The 22,931-nt window shown below is 41.5% G+C and overlaps 1 protein-coding gene across 2 annotated transcripts; it reads left to right on the top strand.

Moving 5' to 3' along the window:
- Positions 1–2,624: 2,624 nt before the first annotated feature.
- On the top strand, positions 2,625–22,590 carry TRIOBP (TRIO and F-actin binding protein). 2 transcript variants are annotated; one of them, XM_053470176.1, is made up of 14 exons: positions 2,625–2,917; positions 5,768–5,824; positions 6,116–6,184; positions 9,527–9,616; positions 10,203–10,312; positions 10,523–10,946; positions 11,429–11,527; positions 17,879–18,026; positions 18,453–18,567; positions 18,735–18,894; positions 20,457–20,567; positions 20,872–20,958; positions 21,893–22,056; positions 22,175–22,590. In XM_053470176.1, the coding sequence occupies exons 1-13, from the start codon at positions 2,897–2,899 to the stop codon at positions 22,052–22,054; spliced, it is 1,653 nt and encodes a 550-aa protein (XP_053326151.1). In that variant the 5' UTR covers positions 2,625–2,896; the 3' UTR covers positions 22,055–22,056; positions 22,175–22,590. The 2 variants fall into 2 exon arrangements, with proteins under 2 accessions (XP_053326151.1, XP_053326150.1); XM_053470175.1 differs by having other exon boundaries at positions 2,626–2,917; positions 21,893–22,064.
- Positions 22,591–22,931: the final 341 nt, after the last annotated feature.

The following is a 22,931-nucleotide window of genomic DNA, read 5'->3' as shown; positions in this document are numbered from 1 at the left end:
AGCATGACTGTGCCCCAGTGCACAAAGCATGGTCCATAAAGACATGGTTGGATCAGTTTGATGTGGGCGAACTTGACTGGCCCACACAGAGATCTGACCTCAACCCCATTGAGCACCTTTGGGATGAACTGAAATGGAGATTGTTAGCCAGGCCTACTGGATGAATGTGCTTATATTCCCACAGAAATACTCCAACATCGGGAGTGGAAGCTGCTATAGCTACAAAGAGGGGAACAATTAAATATTAATGTCTATGTATTTAGAATGCAATGGCATAATAGACCCTGTTGGTGTAATTGTCTGGGGTTCCAATACTTTTGTCTATATAGTATATTTGTCCAAACCCAACATGGGGTACAGCTGAAAAGGCAGTCAAGGTGAAAATTCTTTAGACACTCAGGGTTGATTGGTACCCTCTAGTAAAATAGTTTATACCTCAAATGATTACAAAGAGATTTTTGTTATGTAAGATTTATTATCCCATCCATGGTGTCCGCAGTATTGCATGCTTTATTATCTAGCATACCTATTGAAGAAAGTGAATAAAGAAGAAGGTGGTGATTAACAATACCACAAGCAGCTGAAAGCAGGACTATTAGCAGAGAGAAGTAACTTTGGCAGAGAGCTAGTCGTTTGATACTTTTGTTAAAGCTGTTTCAGTAGTGTGAATGGGGACGGAAATCAGACTGAAGAGGGTCAAGGAAGAGAACTTTGTTAAAGTCCCCATCTATAATAATACTGGGTGCAAAATAGACAGTTAATTTTTCCAACAACTTAAGCATCTCCTGTAATAACACAATATCTGGATTCTGTTTCCAAAAATGATCTTGTATTTCAATGTGGAAGTTCAAGCCTGCCACATTCCATTATATAATTTTCATGTATTTTTTGTAGTAAAGATATGGTGATTCTTGTATCAGTCAAGGCTAGCAGGTCTGTCAGGATTCAGCTGTTTAAAGTGGTTTTGTACGTAGAAGCTCAGCATGTCCCATTACCTGCTCAGACAGCAAACTTAGTATAATACCATTTACCTATTCACTTGTGCAACGGGTCACATCCAGCAGTATTCACAAACAATAATCTAAAACATGTAAATAATAAAAAAAAAACAAAAATCTAAACCTATTTTAGCATTAAGAGTGGGATTTTTGGGGGTATATTCTGCTGACCATTCATGTATTGTCTGCCTGAGCAGCCAATCCAGGAAATAATGTTGATCCTCCTGGTATTTCCAAGTTATGTTTTTTCCTTTATGATTTGCAATATAGCCTGATATATTGTAGTAAATTTGATCTTATTGACAGAAAGCTTCTTATATATCAGCGTCAATTATTTTAGCTGTGAGAATCGCAGAGTAATATTGAATAATTAGCACTGTTAAGGAGCAGACCATATGTGCCTGTATAGTAATATGAGTGTCCCACTGGATTTTAACCTTGGAATACTAAATTACATATTCAAAATGGTTAAAACCTGAGAAGGTGGCACTGGGCACCCTATTTATGGGCTAACCCCCTTTTTGGGCCTGGCTAAAAGAATGTGGGTTTTATGTAGGGGAGTGGACCTTTGTATCCGTGTAAATGAATTACCTAATAAATGTTAAATCCTTGAAATCCTCACATATTCAAAGTGGTTATCGCTTTGGTGGCTGCCACAGTACAGTCGATACCTTTTTTATGGGGAAAAACCCTTTGTGGGCCAGGCTGGACACAAATGGTTATTATGTAGCGGTGCAAACTTCACTCAGGGGAGGGCTGGCAATTTCAGGCCTACCGAGCCATGTGGCCCCTTGATCATGTAACATTGCATACGTGACCCCAGCTGCGTTCCTGTCTCCGTGTGCGGGCTGGTTCAAGCGAGGTTGGTCCTTTTTTTATGAATTTTGAACATCCTGCCCCTGATTCTATTTGTACTGTAACGTGAGCTGCCCAATTGATTTTAATGCCTCCAAATCCTCAATTACGTGTCCAAAATGGTTAAACCATGAGTGCTTAGCACATTTGGCACCCAGTTTGTGGGTAAAACATTTAGATAGGATGTTTACCATTGAGATCATTACTGTAATGTGAGTTACTCAATGATTTTTAACCCCTTGAATTCCTCAGCTACTTCTGAAATGGTTAAAACCTGGGCAGGGGCCCCTGGGTACCTCATTTATGGGTCAAACCACTTTGGGTCAGTCTAGATAACGTAGGGGTGAACCCTTTGTCATTTTAGCGCCTTAAAATCCTCACTTATATAACTCTTTTTTTTATAATACTAATTTCATAAGTATTAGAGGTTACTGGTTGGCACATCAGTGATTAAAAATGATGCTTAAGTCTATGCCCAAATCGTGAGACTTCTTGTTTAATGAAATCACCTCCCGCCCATTGCTGGCGTTTCGCTACCCTTTAGCAAAACTATAAAGTTTGTTAAGCTTTTAGAGAAATAAAACCGTTTTTTGCGCCAATGTGCATAGATATACAGCCATCTTTATATAACACATTTTCCTCTTAATAGAAACGAGTTTTTTTTTAACCCAGCATTTCCTTTTCCGTACGGTCTATAAGGCTAATCCATCCTACCACAGAGATGGTTCCTGTTTGTAGTACTATGTCAGCGTGAACTTCCTATCTGGCCTCTTTAACTATTACCATTGGTTATAGACATTTCCCCTCCTCCAAGCATCCCCTCCTTGCCTGTACCTCCTTCCTAAGTGTGTTAGTTTTTCCTGTCCCCTCCCAGGAAGTGTATAAAAAAATATAGGAAAGGCAGAGAAAAAAAAGGTTAAAAAAAGGGGAAAGAGTTGTGAACTTTTACGGGAACCGAGAGAATTAGGTGGGAGGGGTGGTCGGTTTGGGACAGGTTGCGGTAGCCCCCTCCATCTAAAGTATTAGGACGGATTGTTTGCCTAATGAGAAGCACAGACATGACGGTGAGTGACATAGAGTGGGCTGCTTCTCGTCACCTGGAGTGCCTTGTGGGTAGAATACAACATACATACGTACATACGTGTATTGCAAACATTGTTTTAGTGCCACTTTAGATTTAGCGCTGCGGATGTGTATTATATGAAGTATGTTTTGATATGTTGTATATTGATATTTGAAAGGGTAGTTTGTATTCTTTCGGTGTAGCATGTACTCTGTGCGGTCTTGGCTGTAGTATTAGCAGAACATTCACCAACTTGTACGTAGAGAGTTATCTGATGTGTGTATAGCACTCACTTCCGTAAAATATCATTGAGGTTAATGGTTCATGGGAGATCTCCAGTTATCTTTACTGTAATGATTCAGTAATAACATTGATTTTCCAGTTGTGTGTACTTGTGCTGGACAAATCATGTCTCCATGCAGTTTGTATCTGTATAAATAGTATTAGCCTTGGACCTGTGCCTTGGACTGTTCAGTCACTGCTTGGACTGTTCTGTCACTGCTTGTCCTGTGCCTTGAACTGTTTTCTGTTGCTGTTCCCCCAATGACATGGGCTGCACTGTGTTGCTGTATGTCCCCTCCATCCTGGTGCTGCTGTCTTTGCTCTGAGCCTAGGTATGTGGCTATGTACTGATTGACAGCTTGACCTGGTAATACAGCTATCACTGCTGACACAATGTGCCCTGGTCTGCTCTCTGCAGCTCCTCTCTCCTCCTTTCCTTGGTCTGCTCTCTTCTGCAGTTCACCACTCTTGCCAGAGTTTGCTCTCTGTCTCCCACTTGCCTGGCCTAACCTCTGTTGCAGCTTATCCCCCTTTGTATGGTCTGCTCTCTGTATCTGCCACTTCCCCATCCTGGTCATCTGTCTGCTACTGCTTGCTTCCCCTGCTCATGCCTAGGTCAACCTTAAGCCACTGCTTTCTCCATCTCCCAGGTCTGCTCTCTGTCACTACCCCCATCCCCTGCTGTAGTCCCTTCTCTGCCAATACACACACCCTTCATCATGCCTTGGTTAACCCTATGCCACTGCTTGCCCATTCACCCTGGGCTGCTCTGTTACTGCTTGCACCTATGTGCCTAGACCTTCACTGCCTGCCCAGGACTGTAACCATGTGTAAGGAATGAAAATGTGTCATATTATCATTATTGGCATTAGTCTATTTTTATTTTGCTTGCCATAAGCAAACAGACTTGTTTGCTAGATGCCCTTGTAAAATTAATTAGCATGAACCATAGTAGTTCACTGCTACACTGAGGAGATGACAGATATTCAAACTCTGTAGGCGGCTCATGTATTCCCTGTGTTGTGCTAAAAAGTGGCATCTAGATCGGCAGACAAATGCAGCTGAGGGAACAAGGTAACCATGTGTAAGAAACGAGAAATGTATTTCTGTTTTGCTTGGTATCATAAAAGGTATAACATTACATCTAAGTGACCAGTAAATGTACATCATTCCTGCTATTTAGATATTCAGTCTAGGTACTTCTGCTTAGCAGTATACTTCAGAATGCTGATATGTATATTTTTCAGTATTATGTTATATATGTTTCAGCCCCTCTTGGGGACTTTTAGCAAGACCAAGGGAACCCCTTTACGTCTGCATTTTTGCATTAAAACTTGAAAACATCTGTTTTAAAAGTTTTCCAAGTTCTCCTTTTTTGTTGTATGCATATATTTACCATTTTTGCCAATGTCTCCATTGAATGATCCTCTCAAGTTACCTTTATGTAATTAGATTTCTCTTATCTCTGTCTTCAGCAGTCTCAAAGTGAGTTTTGTCTCCCTCCTCTAGATGCTTATTGCTGCCTCTTTTGGCAAATATCTACCGCTTTCTCTTATATTATCTTATTTCCGGCTGTCTGTGTGTCACTTGTCGCGATCTGTCTCGATGTACGTCTCTCCTCTAAATGGTAATTGCCATTCTCTTGATTTCTATTGCTTGCCAGTTGTCTCTTGGTATGACATGCCTGCATTTCTCTCTTGAATGAGTATCTCTCCATGGTGTTGGATATCTGGTGTCCTAGGTCATGCTCTGTGTGGGGAGCAGTCTCACTTTCCGTGTGTCTTTCGTGTGGTATTCATAGAGTGAAACAGAATCTGTCCCATATCCCGGATGTCCCTCTGCCACCCTCAAGTTCCCCAGCCAACAGCATTTTAGCCAAGACTGACTATCATTTACGCCCCCTCTCACACAGAGCACGGCACCACTGTAACTAGAGAAGGTACAGGTTAGAGAGAGGGACAGTCACACACATAGGACAGTGTGAGTTTACATGAGCCAGAGAAAACACATATAAATGTATGTGGACTGAGTATAACACAGTATGTGGACTGATGCAGTTACTACATCAAACGACCAATATTATATTTATACAGTGTGAGGAACCTAAAAATATCGCAAGGAGGGGTAAGTGAGACACGAGATCTTAGCACATGCTTGTTGAGATTTTCATACTGTCAAGCTTACAAGATAGACATTCACCAATACGACACAGAAGGGTACAATAGATACAATAGACATAGGTGCAGTTGTAGGCCACCATGTTGCCTTTGAGGAGGGCTTCCTTGGCAGAAAATGATGACGATACAGGCCTGGAGGTATGGATATCAGTGAGTGTACAGAGCCGTAAGGAGGTGTCTTTTGGTAGCACTTTATCAGGAGTTGATAAACTTTAATTCACCTCTAGATATTGACTGGTACTGGATGAATTCAGTGTAACATTTTCTGTGTGATGTGTTGTATCTTTCTTTTCTATTGCTTTCACTCTGTGTTTGGGTCTGTCCCACTGTATAAGTATAACCCGGTCTGTTACAGTGTTAAGTGGCAGCTATGTTTCTTCTCCTGTTTATAGCCCGACCTGCTGAACTTTAAGAAAGGATGGATGTCCCTGCTTGATGGCAATGGAGAGGTGAGCGCACTACCTGTATTTGACTCCAGTGTATATGAGTTTGTGTGTATACGGTATATTCTGTACAGAAGGCACTACCATGTGCCTTGTTGATATGCACTGTGTTTGAGTTCTCCATTTGCCTTCTGCCAGTTTTTTTTTTTTATTAGACCTTTGGCATAAAGGAAGGTTTTGTCTGACTAGGCCTAGCGTTCTGGCAGATTCACAAATGCTAAGGATATATAATGTTATGAATATATAAGAATAAAATGATTGTTCTCATTTTTTGTTCTTATGCTTCCTCTTACTCAGTGGAAGAAACATTGGTTCGTTCTGACAGACTCCAGTCTTCGATATTACAGGGATTCCAATGCAGAAGAAGTAAGAGATTAACATGATTTCTTTATATGGTATTGTGCTTAAGCTTTATAGTGAGTTTATTTTATGTATGTGTATAATATAGAGCTACATTGTGAAACTAATGCCCTCTATGTTCCCTTGAATATTGCAAATTCCTGCAGAATTTGTGTGTTTGTATATGTATGGAAAAATTGATGAGCGGCTCTTAAAGGCATACTCCAGCCATCACGTGCACTTTAATGAATATTAAAAAGGAAAACGATAAAACCCTCTACTCTATCAGACCTATATATTCCGCAATAATGGGGACGTCAAAACATAACATAACGTCAAAAAATTACAGTAGATTTGAACAAATAATAACCCATAAAACAAATAATGTGAATTAAAAAAAATCTTTAAAAACTTCCTGGTGTAGCGGTAGATTGCGTTCTCCTGGTATTCGCCAGATTCTTCCATCAAACTTCCAGATAAGTAAAGGGATCACTTCAGAGAACACATTTCCACTGCTCCAGAGTCTAGTGGCGTGGGCTTTACATCACTCCGACCGATGTTTGGCATAGTGATGTTCGGCTTGTGTGCAGCTGCTCGGCCATAGAAACCCATTTCATGAAGCTCCCGGCGCATAGTGCTTGTGCGGATGTTGCTTCCAGAGGCAGTTTGGAACCCTGTGGTGAGTGATGCTACAGAGGACAGCACTTGACTGCCCCACTCTTGAGTGTCGTCTACTGCTTCATGGCTGAGCTGTTGTTATTCCTAGATGCTTCCACTTCACAATAATAGCACTTGCAGCAGACAACAATGTCACAATCTAGTGGGGCAGAAATGTTATGAACTGGCTTGTGGCATCCTATAACAGTGCCACTTTTAAAGTCACTGTGCTCTTCGGTACGATTCATTCTACCAACAATGTTTGTCTATGGAGATGGCTGCCTATGTGCTTGTTTTTGTAGACCTGTTCGGAATGGGTGATAATTACGAGGGGTGTCCACATACTATACACCTACTGTATTCATATGGTGTATATCCTTTATTAGATGTTTTTTTTTTCTAGCATGAACAAACTCGCCCCTTTCAACCTTTCTGTATGCTTTCAATTTGTAGCAGGTATTTGTAAAACTGTCCAGTTCCACAGCTGTTTTCTGAGTACTAGTGCCCAGAATAACACTGTTTGTTACATGTATTCACTAAATACAGGCTAAATACTAAATGCAGGCTAAAATGCAGTGATTTGATGATTTGCAATGCCTGACGGCTAAATATGAACCAAATTGTCTTAGAATGTTCTTGTGAACCTGCCAGGCGTGAATTTGGATGTAATTTTATGTCCTGATTGTGATTTGAAACATGCTGAGCAATTTCAAATGCCAGCTTATCCATGCATACCCTATAATCCACATAGCTATGTAAGAACAGGAGTTTGTGCTCAGTGTTTACACTCAACATACGTGGGAGTTGCTTAAATTCTCAGGGAGTGGTGTTGGTGCTTGTATAGGTCATGAGTAACTATTTTTATATATATATATATATATATATATATATATATATATAATATAATATAATATATATTTCGCTTGTACAAATGCATGATTCACTGCCTCAATCTTACAAAATCTGAACTTACAGATTTGGAGCAAAGTGAAGATGCAAGTGTTCATTTAGTATTTTTAATGATTTAAGGTGTGAGTTTACTGTGTTGGCTTCAAGCAGAAATCATTGTGAAATGTGTTGAAATGCCACAGTTAAAATTCAACAACTTCAGAATAGGGCACTGTGTATCCCAATTTGTTTTTGTTAAATCGAACCTCTCTTAAAATATTAGACATTAAAATAAGTAAATATTTAAGTGTTTAATGACGTTTCTAATTTGAATCGGCAGTAGATATTCAAAAAAATCGCGTCTTAGCCAAGCCATATTTCAGAATTAAGTATATTTATTTGCCATAGTCTGTACAGATAATATGCTATGGGGGTATTGTGAGGGGGCAATCAGCTGGACTCCATATATATGAAGATAATTTTTTATTTCACATATGAAGATTTGCATTTTAAACAGGTTATTTGCATGTAGAGTAAGGTTTTGCTTTTATGGGCAGGGCAGGTTCTATCGGCATTCTATGGTTTAAGGTTGTTTTGTATAAAATTGGATTCGACAATATGTATTTTATTATGGTTTGTGCTTGCTTTGCTTCCTACCTACCACGTACATACAGGTAGACGTAAGCATTTTTGTCTGGAGGATGTATTTAAGTTTTAGGACGGCCTAAGTGTCCACTTAGAATTGTGGGTGTAAATATAATATAAGTGTGTGTGTATATATACATATATAGTGTGTGTGTGTGTGTGTGTGTATAGATAGATAAAAATCTTAAAATGCTGGTAACAAATATATGTGCCTGCTGGCCTTTGAAGGCACAGGGTATGGTATCACAAGCAGGAATTATTGGGAATTCCTTGTTGCAAACTGTTCAGGACATGCTAATCTTTGGGCATGTACACACTTTTAAGACTGTTGGGTATACACATGTGAAACATTCATGCTCAAACGGTGTTGCTGTAATGACTCGAAATCCCCCGGAGAGCAACCACAAGCACCATAGTGAGAGTGCCTCTCAATTATCTAATGTCTCCATCAGGGGAACCATCCAGTTCCAAAAATATATATATTTTTTTTATCTTCCCAAAAATCCTGCCATGGAAACAGATAAAAAGCTAACATTTGAAATACCCATGTGTCTATTTTTAAAAAAATATTTGATTTGATGGCTCAAACAGGACATGAGCACAGCCTGACCGGATGTCAAAATGTATGTAGAAAAAACACCAAAAACCAATTACCACAAACTTTGGCAAAGGTAGAATTAATGCATAAAAAGAGTTAAAATACCAATAGCAAAAAACTACTTGTACTTATTGCCCTATAGCTTGCATAAAAACACGGTATTTCTAAATTCAGGACAAATATTAAAATATATTTAGTGAGTTTCTTCATAAGCTCTTGTAGTCAAGTAAAAATCAGAAAAGGTGGGGGGGGGTTCCTTCACCATATTTTATACATATATTTTTTTATTATAGTAAATTAGATGTCCCTGCTTCCAGCAGCCCTTTGCCCCTTGGTGCTATAAGCATCCACAAAACTGCTTTTGATGCTGGCTACCACTTGGCTGGGTCATGCGTATGAAGGGATTGGTATTTTGTTTTAATAATAATGCATGGTGAATGCATGCTATTTGTTACATATTTAGTGCATATATGGAGGGGTAAATGTGTGTGGATTGACTTAATATGGAATGTGAACAAATGTCATCTAGGAGAGCTTTATCTGAGAATACTCTTTTAACACACCTTTGTAATTTTCCTAAGGCAGATGAGCTGGATGGTGAGATTGATCTCCGAACTTGTACTGACGTGCCTGAGTTTGCTGTACAGAGAAATTATGGCTTCCAGATTCACGTGAGTATGAATCGCCTGGCTGCGTCTTCACAAACCCTCTTGTGGCGCTCTACAAGTAAACATTGCACATTTTTTCATATAATTGAAGGCATCAAACTAACTTCTAGAAAAAAATACCATTAAGTAGTATAATAGGCAAACTCGCCGGTTTTCACAATAGGATCTTTTAGAAATTGGTGTAGTTTTGTAATTTTTTTATTTTGATGTCATTATTTTTTTGAAAGGTATTTAGGCACTTAACCCAGGTATCCACTGGGTTAAGTACCTAAATACCTTTCAAAAATAATGTATTCTTCAACGATGCTTCATGCTACTCTTTCCAACTACATAGTTGATTGTTCCAACTTATAGGTGGGACAATTTGAACATCTTTGTGTGTATGGTTCTGGGACCATGAATATATATTTAGAAAAATTACCATAATCAATTGTGTTCCTTACGCTGATATTTGTTCTGTTGTGTGATGGCCTATGTGAAAATAAATATCAACACTGCACCGTATGACATATGAAATCAATAATTTATATTAATAAGGCATTTTCAGGTCTACATACATTCATTTTATTTTGATTGCTTATCATCGCAGACTCATGAGGGAGTGTTTACTCTCTCTGCTATGACTTCTGGCATACGTAGGAATTGGATTGAGGCCCTCAGAAAAAATGTTCACCCCGTCTGCATCCCTGATGTAACAAAGTAAGATGGTTTTTGGACATTTTATAAAGGACCTGAAACATTTGAGTTTTTATTCCCTCTGCAATAACTTCTTGTCTTCCCTGACTCCTTTTGGATTTTCTTTTCCCCTTTCTTCCCTCACCACCAAACTGACTGCCTCAGGGGTGAGACGAGGAACAATGTATTGATGTAGGCTTTATTCTATTTTTCTGTTTTCTTCCGCTTGTTCAGGCTTTCAGAAAGTAATAAAGAAAACACGTTTACTGCGTCACGCAGTACTCAACGGCCAGATGACCTGCGAGTGGGTTCAGAGGTCAAGCAGAGAAAGTTGGAACTTGCAGGCCCTCGCCTTGGGTCTTTTGATTACGTGGAGCTGTCCCCTCTGTCCCCAGCAGAAGAGCGCGATCAGAGGTCAGAGGAGCGTAGACGCTGGTTTGAGGCCCCATCGGGAGGTGAAGCAACCCCCACTCGTCAGGTTTCCCTATCAGCACTTTCAGAGGATGAAAAGAAGCGTCTTAATGAGGAAATTGAAGCGAAATGGAGGGAACTGGAGCGACTGCCTTTGAGGGATGCCAAACAGAACCCTCTCACCTGTTTGCTTGCAGGAAACCGAAGTAAAGCTGGGGGAGATGATACTTTAGCACTGGAGAAGCAGGTGATGTCTCTTTTTTGCAAAGTGTATGTAACCTGTAAAACCCTTAAAAGTGGTTTAAAATGGGCCACTTGAAGCTAGCCAGGGAATTTAGGGAGAGATTTGTCTGCATTAAATTATTGTGTGCAGAATCGTAACCTAATAAACAAGCGAATAAATAAAACATCTCTCAATATATACTATGCAAAGAAAATACAGGAACATCTCTGCATATCATCTGTATCCCCGCGCCTACTGTTTTCTTGTAAAGGCTATTTTTCATGTAGTCTAGGTCTGTGACTAATTTATATGGTCGCTGTTTAGCTAAAAAATGTTATGTAGGGTTTAGGGGGTTTTTTTCGTAATTTATTGGCACTCGTTTTAAAACCCACAGTCACTAATTTTTGTTGATTCTTTTTTTGTTCAGTAATTAATGTTGATGGTTGTGCTTTATAAATATTACTGATTAGGATCAATCTTTCTCAGACACCCTATTGCTCTTTCAGATTCAGAGCCTGAAAATGCAACTGGAGAAGGCAAAGAAAGATTTAGAGTCTCAGAGGGGAGGCAGTGAAGGCATGGTCCCCACTGGCTTCATTTCCCAAGTGAGTACTTAGTTATGGGTCTTCTCGAGTAAACAATCTTGTACCTGATTCCTACTTCCAATTATTTCTCCATCCTGTTTAGCGATTGGACTACAAACCATGACTTCTGCTGTGTACTATATGTTGCTTTTATGTATTGTGGTAAAGTGTATGGGAGAGTGGTTGATGGGATATATATCTCACCTGGTTTCCTCAGCCAGGCACGGTAGCAAACCCAGGAGCCCTCAGGTGAGGCTTCCTAAACTCATTACTGGGGAGGACGCCTTAAAAGAGAGGGCTGTTAGGTTTGCAGGGGGGAGGAGAAACTGAGTGAAGGAGCAGCTACAGCCAGCGCTGCAGCCCTCTCTTTTAAGGCTTCCTCCCCAGTAATGAGTTTAGGAAGCCTCACCTGAGGACTCCTGGGTTTACTACCGTGCCTGGCTGAGGAAACCAGGTGAGATATATATCCCATCAACCACTCTCCCATACACTTTACCACAGTATATTATCCTCTACGTTTATGATGTTTAGACTTCCTGAGGGAAACCTGAGAGCACGTTCTGCCCGATGCAGTGCGACAGGTGGCTGGAAAAGCAATCTGCTTATCTGCAATTCAGTGGGTGTTTGAGCTACCATCATACGTTATGTCATACATGATGTTATCAGGCATTGGACAACATTTTCTTACTTTGAAACATTCACATATGTATCTGAGAGTTGCTCACTTGCGTCCCTGGTGAGATGCATGTACTGTCTATAACAATATGGGTTGAATTTAAGAAGCCCTGAGTTTATTTCTATTAATGTCAATGAGGAACTCTGCTTGGGAGATTCATTGTGCTACTCCGTAATTAGCCATTTTGCAGCTCTGCCAAAGTCTAGTCAGTTAACTCCATGAAAGGTAAGTGAATAGACACTAATGCATTCGTGACAATGGGCTTGATTCAGTGGCGCTCACTAAATTTAGCAAGAAAATACTGAACTGTTCTATGCACAGTATGTACATAGAATGGCTTGTGTATGTGCGTTCATTGAGCTACAACACAAGGATGAGGAGCACAAGATAGCAGAAAGTTGACACAGGTGGTATTTGACAATGTGTGTAGTAGGAGAGTGTTGCACAGTAAGTTACATATAATACATGCAAAATGGTGGAACCATAGGGACAGCCTGACCCCAGTTCCTCCTATCATGGGAGAGAGTGTGTCCCCGGAAGATTAGGGGTTTTTTGCGGAAGTGCTCCAGGAGAAGGTTCACGCAAAAGCGGACAGATAAAGAAGATAGATGGAAAAGCAGATGAAGAAAGAAGACAGGATAGCAAGAAGAGGCAAGAGAAGAAGCGGTGCTGCGTAAAGGAGACAGGAACGCGGAAGCAGTCAGTGGAGAAGGTAGGAAGGCTCGGGTGGCACCTTGTGGCATGGCCATGGCACAGCACTGGTTTTAGGTGCAGTTACAGCTGCAGATTTCATGCAGGCCATACCTCAATGTCCTGCAGGGCGTTCGTGGCATAGAACGTTGCGTATTTAGTAGTGATGTGCGCTCTGCAACTGCTGGGTGCCAGTGAAGGGGACCAATTAGAAACCACCTACATCACACAATTGCTGTGGTTGGCTAATCCCAGAGATTACATGGCACACTAGCTGTCACTGTGCCTCCATCTTCAGTGTTCTGTGAGTGATTGTGTATGACAGGCATGTCCAAAGTCCGGCCCGCGGGCCAATTGCGGCCCGCGTTCCGGACTGATACGGCCCCCAGGTGAGCCACGGGACTTGGCGTCATCAGCCGGCGCAGGGAGAAGGAAAGCGCGAGATTTGGGCTTTCCTTCTCCCTGCGCCGGCACACACAGCCACAGGGGCATCGGATGAAGAAATTGTGTAGGGGAGGGTTAGATTTCAACCCTCGTCTACAGTAACTTTAAACAGGGTTGAAATCTAACCCTCCCCCAGTAGCGTACCTAGCGGGGAGCGGGGGGCGGTCCGCACCGGGTGCCGCTCATCAGAGGGGTGCCAACTTGCCGGCACCCGGCTCCCCTCCAGAGACGGACAGTAATGTCTGCGGCTGGAGGAGCAGGCTCGCAAGGGAGCGGTATCGGAGGTCTTTAACAGACCACCGGCTCCCTTGAGTGATTTTAAGCCGGTTCAAGGATTTCCCTTGAACCTGGCTTAAAATCACTCAAGGGAGCCGGAGGTCTGTTAAAGACCTCCGATACCGCTCCCTTGCGATCCGCGCGGCAACAGCTGTTGTGCGCCGGGGTTTGTCAGATCCCGGCGCACAACACTGAAGCCGCGCCCACCGCTGTCCGTGCCCTCTGAACCCCGTGCCCTCGGAAGAAGAAGGCAGAACTGAAGAAGAAGAGGAGCGAAGAGCAGGAAAAGGAGCTGTAAGGAGAAAAGAGGAAAGGTAGGAAAGCATACAGTGAGAGTGGATTGGTATGTGTGTGTGGATTGGTGTATGTGTGTGTGGATTGGTGTATGTGTGTGTGGATTGGTGTATGTGTGTGTGGATTGGTGTATGTGTGTGTGGATTGGTGTATGTGTGTGTGGATTGGTGTGTGCGTGTGGATTGGTGTGTGCGTGTGGATTGGTATGTGCGTGTGGATTGGTATGTGTGTGTGGATTGGTAAATGTGTGAGAGTGATGGGTGTTATGCTGTACCATTTCCAATGTATTTTTCATTATATAATTATGCTCTAAAGTACATCATAACTCCCATCACTCTATACTGTTCCATACAGTGGCAGAGCTGGGAGACCGAGGCCTTGCACCCCCACCGCAGGACTCCTGAAAGGTAAGTGAACTTCAAAGAGGGAGAGGGTAGATAGTTAGGAGGGGTAGATAGGGAGAAGGGAGTGAGAAGGGGTAGATAGGGCAGAAGGGAGCGAGAAGGGGTAGATAAGGCAATCATACTCCTATCATGCCAAGTCTGCGAGTGCCTCCTGGAATCTGGGTATGCCTGGGCATGATAGGAATGTGATTGCTGTTAACAATTATATATATATATATATATATATATATATATATATATATTGTTATTGTTATTTAATTGTTTTGTCCTATTTTGGTGTGTTACTTTAAATAAAAGTGTTAGATTTTTTTATGGTGTGTGGGGGGGGCCATATTCAGTTTCGGCCAGGTAGTTTTAAAGTGTGTGTGTGGGGGGGGTGCCACATACAGGATCCGCCCCGGGTGCCAAATACTCTAGGTACGCCCCTGCCCTCCCCTACACAATTTCTTCATCAGATGCCCTTGTGGCTGTGTGTGCCGGCACAGGGAGAAGGAAAGCCCAAATCTTGCGATCTCGGACGTCGCTAGATTTGGGCTTTCCTTCTCCCTGCGCCGGCACACACAGCCACAAGGGCATCTGATGAAGAAATTGTAGACAGTGGCGGAACTACCGGGGTCACGACTGCGACCGGGCCCTGGAGTTCTGCCAGTCAGTGGGGCCCAAGCGGTTGCTGAAAACGACCGCTCGGCACCTCTTGGGCCCCCCTGACTGACAGAAATCCAGGACTCCTCTGCTCGCCGTCGCTGCCACCGCCGCCTGCCTCTGCGCTGCCCAGAGTGCAGTGTTGGAAGCGTGAGGTGTTTGTCTCGAGTGCCGGCGCTTCACGCTGAGCACCGGCATATGACGTCATATGCCGGCACTCAGCAGTGAAGCGCCGGCACCCGAGACAAACGCCTCACGCTCCCAACACAGGAGTTGACAGTAAGTGACCTACAAAGGGGAGTAGGGAGGGAGTGGGTAGATCGTGAGAAGGGGGGGTAGGGAGGGAGCGGGTAGATCGTGAGAAGGGGGGTAGGGAGGGAGAGGGTAGATCGTGAGAAGGGTAGGGAGGGAGAGGGGAAATTGTGAGAAGGAGGGGTAGGGAGGAAGAGGGGAGATTGTGAGAAGGAGGGGTAGGGAGGAAGAGGGGAGATTGTGAGAAGGAGGGGTAGGGAGGAAGAGGGGAGATTGTGAGAAGGAGGGGTAGGGAGGAAGAGGGGAGATTGTGAGAAGGAGGGGTAGGGAGGAAGAGGGGAGATTGTGAGAAGGAGGGGTAGGGAGGAAGAGGGGAGATTGTGAGAAGGAGGGGTAGGGAGGAAGAGGGGAGATTGTGAGAAGGAGGGGTAGGGAGGAAGAGGGGAGATTGTGAGAAGGGGGTAGGGAGGGAGAGGGGAGATTGTGAGAAGGGGGTAGGGAGGGAGAGGGGAGATTGTGAGAAGGGGGTAGGGAGGGGAGATAGTGAGAAAGGGATAGAAGTGGTATGCCGTTTTCAATAAACTTTGCATAAAATAGTTAATTTGCATTTAATTTTAATGGTTCAGAAAATGTCAGGCAAAATGGTCGGCCCTCGCACATGTTCACTTCATCAAATCTGGCACTCTTCGAAAAAAGTTTGGACATGCCTGGTGTATGAAGAGGAGAACAGAATGTGTCACTTCCAGTGAAGACTGCAACACCTGGCATACGAAGCCACATTGTCACAAATTAATTTTGTAAGCTGATGGCTTCTTTGATCTTATTGCTCACCAAAGCAATCTATATACCACTCTGACTCATTTTATTCTAAGCACCGTTCCTGACCTGGTGGAAATTAATAATAAAAAAAAAAAAAAAAGAAGTAAATTCCCTCTTATTGGAGCAAAATGCCCCAGCTACTCATATTTTTCCAGCATGATGCCCAGGGATAGATTTCTAATTTTAAACTGTTTTCAACATTTCTGCAATAACACCACATGCCCTCTTAGAATTGACCCATCGTATGACAGACTTTATAAAATAAGACATGCTGTATGCCACCTGTCTAACATATTTAGAGAAGCGTACATCCCACAGCAGAATATCTGCATCAACGAAATCCTTGATGCAGAACAAAGAAAGCATAATATTCAAACAAAATATGGGGTCAAACTGTACAAGCTTTGTGAAAGTAAGACACGGTTACCTTAAGGACACACACTTCAACCCCCCAGGCTGGCCTGACTTGTGGGGACAAGTGGTAAAATTGTTTGGAACTCATCCTACCCCCTCCTAACCCCTTAAGGTTCCGAGATTTTCCTAGCTCAATGATTAGGGTGGGTTTTTTTTTTGGTTTTTTTCTCATTTTTGATATGTTGTTTAAATGTAATCTTACTCTGTTATTTAATGCACCCAAACAAGTTATGTTTTAAAAGGACAGTTAGATCTTTCTTTGGATACCACATGCGTATATATAATCTGTATAGTGTGTGTGCATATGTGTAATTTCAAAATTTCACGTTTAGTAACTTCCAAAACTCCATTAAAAAAAAAACCCTACGCTTGTGGGGTATTTTCGAAATCAAGATCTTTTGTGCTATTTTTTTTTTTTGTAACCCTCAGTAAAGGCGTTACATTTCTGCAGTGTGTGTGTGTGTGTCCCTTTGCACATTTCCCCACTCACCCGCTATATACCATGCAGCAGATGTGTTTAGCCAAGTACTTCTCCTACTTACCGCCAGTCAGTTTCAGCACTTGCTCCGTGAAGCCTATGGGATGGATTTAATCGGACCCGCCATTCTCTGTTACTGATTTTACTTGCGAAACAGCAGACCAGGGATGGAGTGTTCTGCTATAGCTTTAACGCTGAAATGAAAGGGTTCCCCAATACCGTGCCTGCGGATATTCAGGATTTCTAACTTGTGACACTCTATGCATGACTACCACCAGAATTCTGTCAGCATTGAACTGACTGATCTCAGAGCCAAGATCGTTTTCTGGATGTTAGGAGTTCATTATGTCATGCTACACTGATGATGTGCTAAATGACATGTGACAGACTGCATCTACAGGCAATCTGTTTGGCAAGCAAACTGCAATAAAGCCGGGAGGCAGTGCACTTACACGCTGGCAATAAAGCAGCCAGAATGGTATTTTACAGTAATGCAGACAACATTAAATGCAAGAATCCCAGCAATTCAATATAATCAAGCGAACTTTAGTCTTTCTAAAATACAGCCAGATTAATAGGCAGCGTTCATTCTTCAATACAAACACAGAGGCAGAACAAGCATGTAGGGTCCTGAAAAATTGCTATGCAGAAGGATTGGTAATTTTGTTTTCTTGTCATTCGTATGAGAGGGTTGGGATCAGCTTGTGCCATTCCTCCAGCACCGTACTTTCTTCTTTCAGCAGGTTGTAGTTTATTTTCTCTTTTATGTAGGATCCCCACCTATGGATAGAGTCTGTATGTCTGCAATGTAGCGACTGTCCGTAAGATTATTGATTACAGAGTATGCACCATGTCCTTATTTCAAATTAAAAAATCATGCATATGTCTGCTCCTTTGTACATAGCAGTGGTATTGTGGATTTGCACAATCCAAAGAGTTCTTCTTTCCTTTTACACAAAAAGTGATACACCTTGTATTTACAGGCAGCATGTGAGCGTAGCCTTTCTGAGATGGAAGCTACCCACCAACAGTTAATGTCCGAGCTGCAAAGACACCACGAGTGGGAGATTCAGAGGCTACGTCAGGAAAAAGAACAGCAACTGGCTGAGGAAGCCGCTGCTACGGCCTCGGGTAACTATTCCACTCGCTCGGAGGGAGTGTCAATGAAAGAATTCTGTAGATTCCCTAGTTTATGGGTCTGTTCTCTTACCAGGGAAAGAGAAGCCAGGATTTATTTATTTTTCTTATCACAGCCTTCTGGCTCGATTGCAACATTGTAAGAGTTAGGGATATTTTTTTTTCATTTTTCTTACAGTGTTCTAAATGTATTCTTGTGGTGTAAACCACATACCTGTTTAACTCCTTCCATGCGATGTAGACAATCCATGGGCACCCAAAGAACCAGAATTGCTTTTAAAGTAAATAGAAATTTGCCGTACTTGTTTGATGAAAAGCTTCACATTTTTCACAGCGGTGTACAGTTTATCCATCCGGTCCAGCTAGATTTATCGCCCGTCACTGTTTGATTTATAACCAGTTAATTGTCATCTTCTTCAGTGGTTGAAGCAATTCGTATAGCGCATAAAGAGGAGCTGCAGCGGGAGTTGGAGAAGGCACGGGCATACCAGCACTGGGGCTCATCAGGAAATGACATGCTCCGCCGGCAGCATCAGTATGAACCATTTTCTTATCTTTTAAACCTTTTTGTGAGCTGTCAAACCATAATGCTTGGTCGATATACAACAACTGCAAAATCTGAATCTGATGAGAGTAGTCCATTTTTGTTGGTTCTTTGATCTGCAAATGAATTATTTGTAAGACTTCCTCTCATTTCTATAGGTCTGACGTTGAATCTCTTCGGCGGGAACTGCAGGTGCTGTCTGAGCAATATTCCCAAAAGTGTCTGGAGATTGGATCACTAAACCAGGCTGCAGCAGAAAAAGAGAGAGAGCTTCAAAAGTGTCAGCTGGAAGTTCAGGAACTTCTTAGACAGAATCAAGTAAGTGCCACAAAAAGAGGCTCATGCATATATTGGTGTAGAGAAAAGAAGATTACATATAAAAAGTAATTTGATTTTAGTGTTTCTTTTTTCATAAATTGTGTTTTTGAGGGTCTATTAGCACATGTGGTAAATTTTAACCGTAAAAAATTATTTAAGAAAATACTATCCAATGGATAGATTAACAGTGTGGATTTTGGAGCTCATAATTGTACTAAATTAGAAACTTTCCAGACTTTAATTGGCCACTCTTGCCCATGCATACTGCTCACCTGCATTGTAATAGTGGCTCTACAATGCTGCCTTATTTTTGACTACTAAAAATAAATAAAAACTCCTTTTTAAATTGACATACCACATAGACTTTGTTACGGTCTGCCAGGTCTAAAATCCTGGTTTTGTTATTATGTAATTATGTTCCAATAAACTTCATTGATCTGCAGACCTGAAGAAACCATTGCTGTCTGCCAGGTGACATTTTGGGTAACCTCCCCTGCTCAAACACCACACTGACCGATGTTTTTAAGGCAATGCTAATGAAGTCTTGTGTGATTATGTATAATACTTTCTATATGTATGGAAGCTTATTGCTTACACTAAACGCAAGACTCCAGTCATTGTAACTGAGTGCTGCTGATCAATGATTGACAATTCAACAGCCTCAGAAATAATAATAAAGAAGTAGTAAAAGAAAATGCTAAAGTCAGCAATCATTGCATTGACCACGCCATCATAAGGTTTTTTTTTTTTTTTTTGTAAAGGTGTGTCGCTAGACCCTGTATAGAAAACATTCCATGTGAAAATGTAACTGCATTGCTGACCATGTCATATACTGTACCTCCTTTTAATCCCTCTTTCTTTCCCCTTTTTCAACTGTGTTGGTTGACTACTGTGTATTTCAAAATACAAATCTTTATTGAAACAAAAAAAGATGTCAGCAGGTTGCCAGCTGATCTATAGTTAGATTCCGATTTCACCCCAGACCGGGCAAATCAGCCCCAATAAAAAGAATGATAAAATCCTAAACACTTACCCGTCTAAAATGTGTTTCTCTGGGTTGTCTAGTTATGCATTGATGTACGCTTCCTATTTGCTCAGTCATTGGCCAGAAATATGATTATTGATATATTACTGTTACCAAACTTAAGACACTTAATATATTGTGGGGTATTTTGGTCAAAATCATATAACATGTGGCTTTTTTGTAGTATATTGTTCATTCTAAATGTTAAAATGTACATCTAAATATGGTACCAAAAAAGCCAATCTGGATTTCATGATTGAACAACCATATTGTAAAAATGCAAAAAAAAAGCTGTAGGTTTGGGGTACAACATACCCTCAGTAAAGTAACCGCTTTAACCAAACTCTACATTCTTACGAGACACACTAAATCTATGTAATTATTCTTATTCAAAATTATATTCCGTATCTATTCTAAACTTTATACGTATACCATGAGGGAAGATGTCTTACTTTTCTCTTTAATCATCTTTTAGTCCACACAGAATTTCATAGACTTTATTAGAAAATCATTCAGATTTTGCATCTTTGTTGTACAGGAGTTAAACAGCCGACTGTCTGAGGAGATTGGGAAGCTGCGAGCATTTATAGCTGGTAATGGACCCCATGATGAGGCCCTACAGGGAAGGAAGAACAGCGCTGAACTGGAGGTAAGGTTGCAAAAAAGAGATTGGAGGTATAGGTAATGAACCCTTAGGTTGTTGATTTGTACGACTTGGAACATCTTTCAGCTTATAGCTGGTGGTTGATTGTTAGAGCTTCAGTGCGACAGCTTCCGAAGGGAGACAGGTTACCTCCTCCACAACCACCTAAGAATCTACGTCCTGTGACTTTTTTTGTGTCCTTTTCATATTTTTGGTATCTATTTAAACTACTTATTTCCATCTCGTTTGTTAGTGTTACTGCACAGCGCCATTATTTTGTGTTGTTGATACCGGCCGTTCTTGCATTTAGGTTTTGCTGAGAGTGAAGGAGAATGAACTACAGTATCTGCAAAAGGAGATCTCTTGTCTACGGGAGGATTTACAGAACATGCAGAAGGTGGGGACTTGTCACAAGTAATCACAACTCCTATGTGTATCTCTATAATCCCAGTCCCAGAGGATGCTCTCTCTTGCTCGGATCAGAGTTGCTTATCCCCGGACGTACGCTTAGGCCCTTATGAGCCTTGTCAGACCAGACCACACTGATGAGGTCCATGAAGGCTGAAACGTGCATCTGGGATTGTTCTCTCATACAGAGGAAATTAGGCCTGCATTTCAGATCTTGACTGCACTTGTGGCAGGATCAGTCATATGTCGATGGAGATTTTCCCTCTGTCATGGTAGAAGGGAGCCTGTAGGGCAGGCTATTAAGTGGCTGTCCGTCCTCATTAAGTTAATCTCAAACCTCCTTTGTATGGAATGTTTTGAGAGCAAGAAAATACAGTTGAGCAAAGACATAGCAAAATTGCTAAAACTCATTGCGTGTAAAGTAGCTTATGTTTTAGGGGGTAAGCAAAAATGCTCATAACATTCCTAACACTGTGTATAATTTAAAAAAATGCTATTATAAGCGGGATACCCAATTTTGTGGGAAAGAAACAACATATATGTTGTCCATTCATCATAAACTCTGGTATTTCTAATTCTTTTTAACGCTTTGGGATATATCATGGCACTTGTGTTGGGTGAATTATTAATAAATTAATAAAAAATTTAAAAATTAATTAAAATTATTGTGATTTCCCAGGTCATACCTTTGACCAAGTATTGATGGAAATTGGTTAATCTCCTGGTCAATATTTAAATCATAAAATATACCACTGTTCCTTTTCTCAAGAGTACAGAGAATTTGGGGGTTTAGCCCAGGGAGCTTTTTACTACTGGAGCAACGGGGTCATTGGGGAAGATGAAGAAAGAGCGACTGAGTGTAACTCTTATATCAGCCTTTCTATAATTGGCATAAATGATTTTTTCTTATTTGGCGACTGCAGGATAAGCGATGTGCCTCGGAGAAATACAAGGATATTTACATGGAGCTCAATAATATTAAAATGCGCTCAGAGCGAGAGATTGACCAGCTGAAGGAACATCTGCGACTTGCAATGGCAGCGCTGCGTGAAGAGGCATCGCTGCGCAACAGTATAGGAGAATAATGGTGAGCAGGTAATAGCACAAGTGTTGTAATCATACGCTGAAACGGATGAATGCAGTCTGTTCACCAGGTGCCATTACTGACTATTTATTTTTTCTCCATGTTTGTCTTTCTCATACAGATGGATGGATCATGTGTGTGTTGGGACACACTGACATAGTCACTCCACCTCTTTCGCCACACGCCTGCTTCCTATATATGTGAATCAAATAATTTTATACTGTTCATTATTCATTTTATTATTAAACGGAGATCCTCTCAACGATATAGTTGCACAGAGACAGTGTCACAAGGTTATTCATGGCCCAGAACTGTTGCATGGTGTTCTGGACAATCTTTCTTCTATCTGTTACAGACGTGGAAACTGTAATGCAGCACTATTGTGTGTAGATATGGGAGCAAGTAGTGTCAATGCATTGAGTGTGGTTGGAGGACCAGTTTTTTAGAGCACTGGATGTAATGGTGGCGAAGTGTAAGCTCACTGGTTAATACTGGGCAAATCAACGCAAGAGCGCTGGGTCTTAAGAAGAAATAAAAGTAGTGCTAGGTTTAGATCTAACCTGGCATTGTAAGAATATGCAATTTGTGGTGAGTCGGCTTTGTAAAGAACACTGGATTCGATTGACACATTCGACCAAAGGAATCCAAGAACTGGTCTCGGATCAGTTAAGTGGATTTGGGCAGCAGGGCATGAATATGGAGTGTGGCAGTTATGTAAGGTCAGCTGAGATCTGCTATACCGAGATTATGCGAATGTATCGTTATTGAGTATACGCACTTAGTATTTGGCACAGTTATATAGGTAAATTATAAATGAGGGGATTTTGTGTAACTTATGTGTACCTTGTTCAAGAAAAAAAAAGAAAACAAAACCATTA

The sequence above is a fragment of the Spea bombifrons genome, chromosome 6, assembly GCF_027358695.1.
Source record: "Spea bombifrons isolate aSpeBom1 chromosome 6, aSpeBom1.2.pri, whole genome shotgun sequence".
NCBI classification, from domain to species: domain Eukaryota; kingdom Metazoa; phylum Chordata; class Amphibia; order Anura; family Pelobatidae; genus Spea; species Spea bombifrons.
This window is presented reverse-complemented; position numbering and strand designations above follow the sequence as displayed.

What these genes read in the sequence shown, in the direction of transcription:
- TRIOBP (XM_053470176.1), top strand. Translation starts at nt 2,897, where the DNA reads ATGAGAAGCACAGACATGACG. An exon ending in CCACTGGCTTCATTTCCCAA is followed by an intron (nt 11,528 to 17,878) that starts GTGAGTACTTAG and finishes TTGTATTTACAG; the next exon opens with GCAGCATGTGAGCGTAGCCT. An exon ending in AGCCGCTGCTACGGCCTCGG is followed by an intron (nt 18,027 to 18,452) that starts GTAACTATTCCA and finishes CATCTTCTTCAG; the next exon opens with TGGTTGAAGCAATTCGTATA.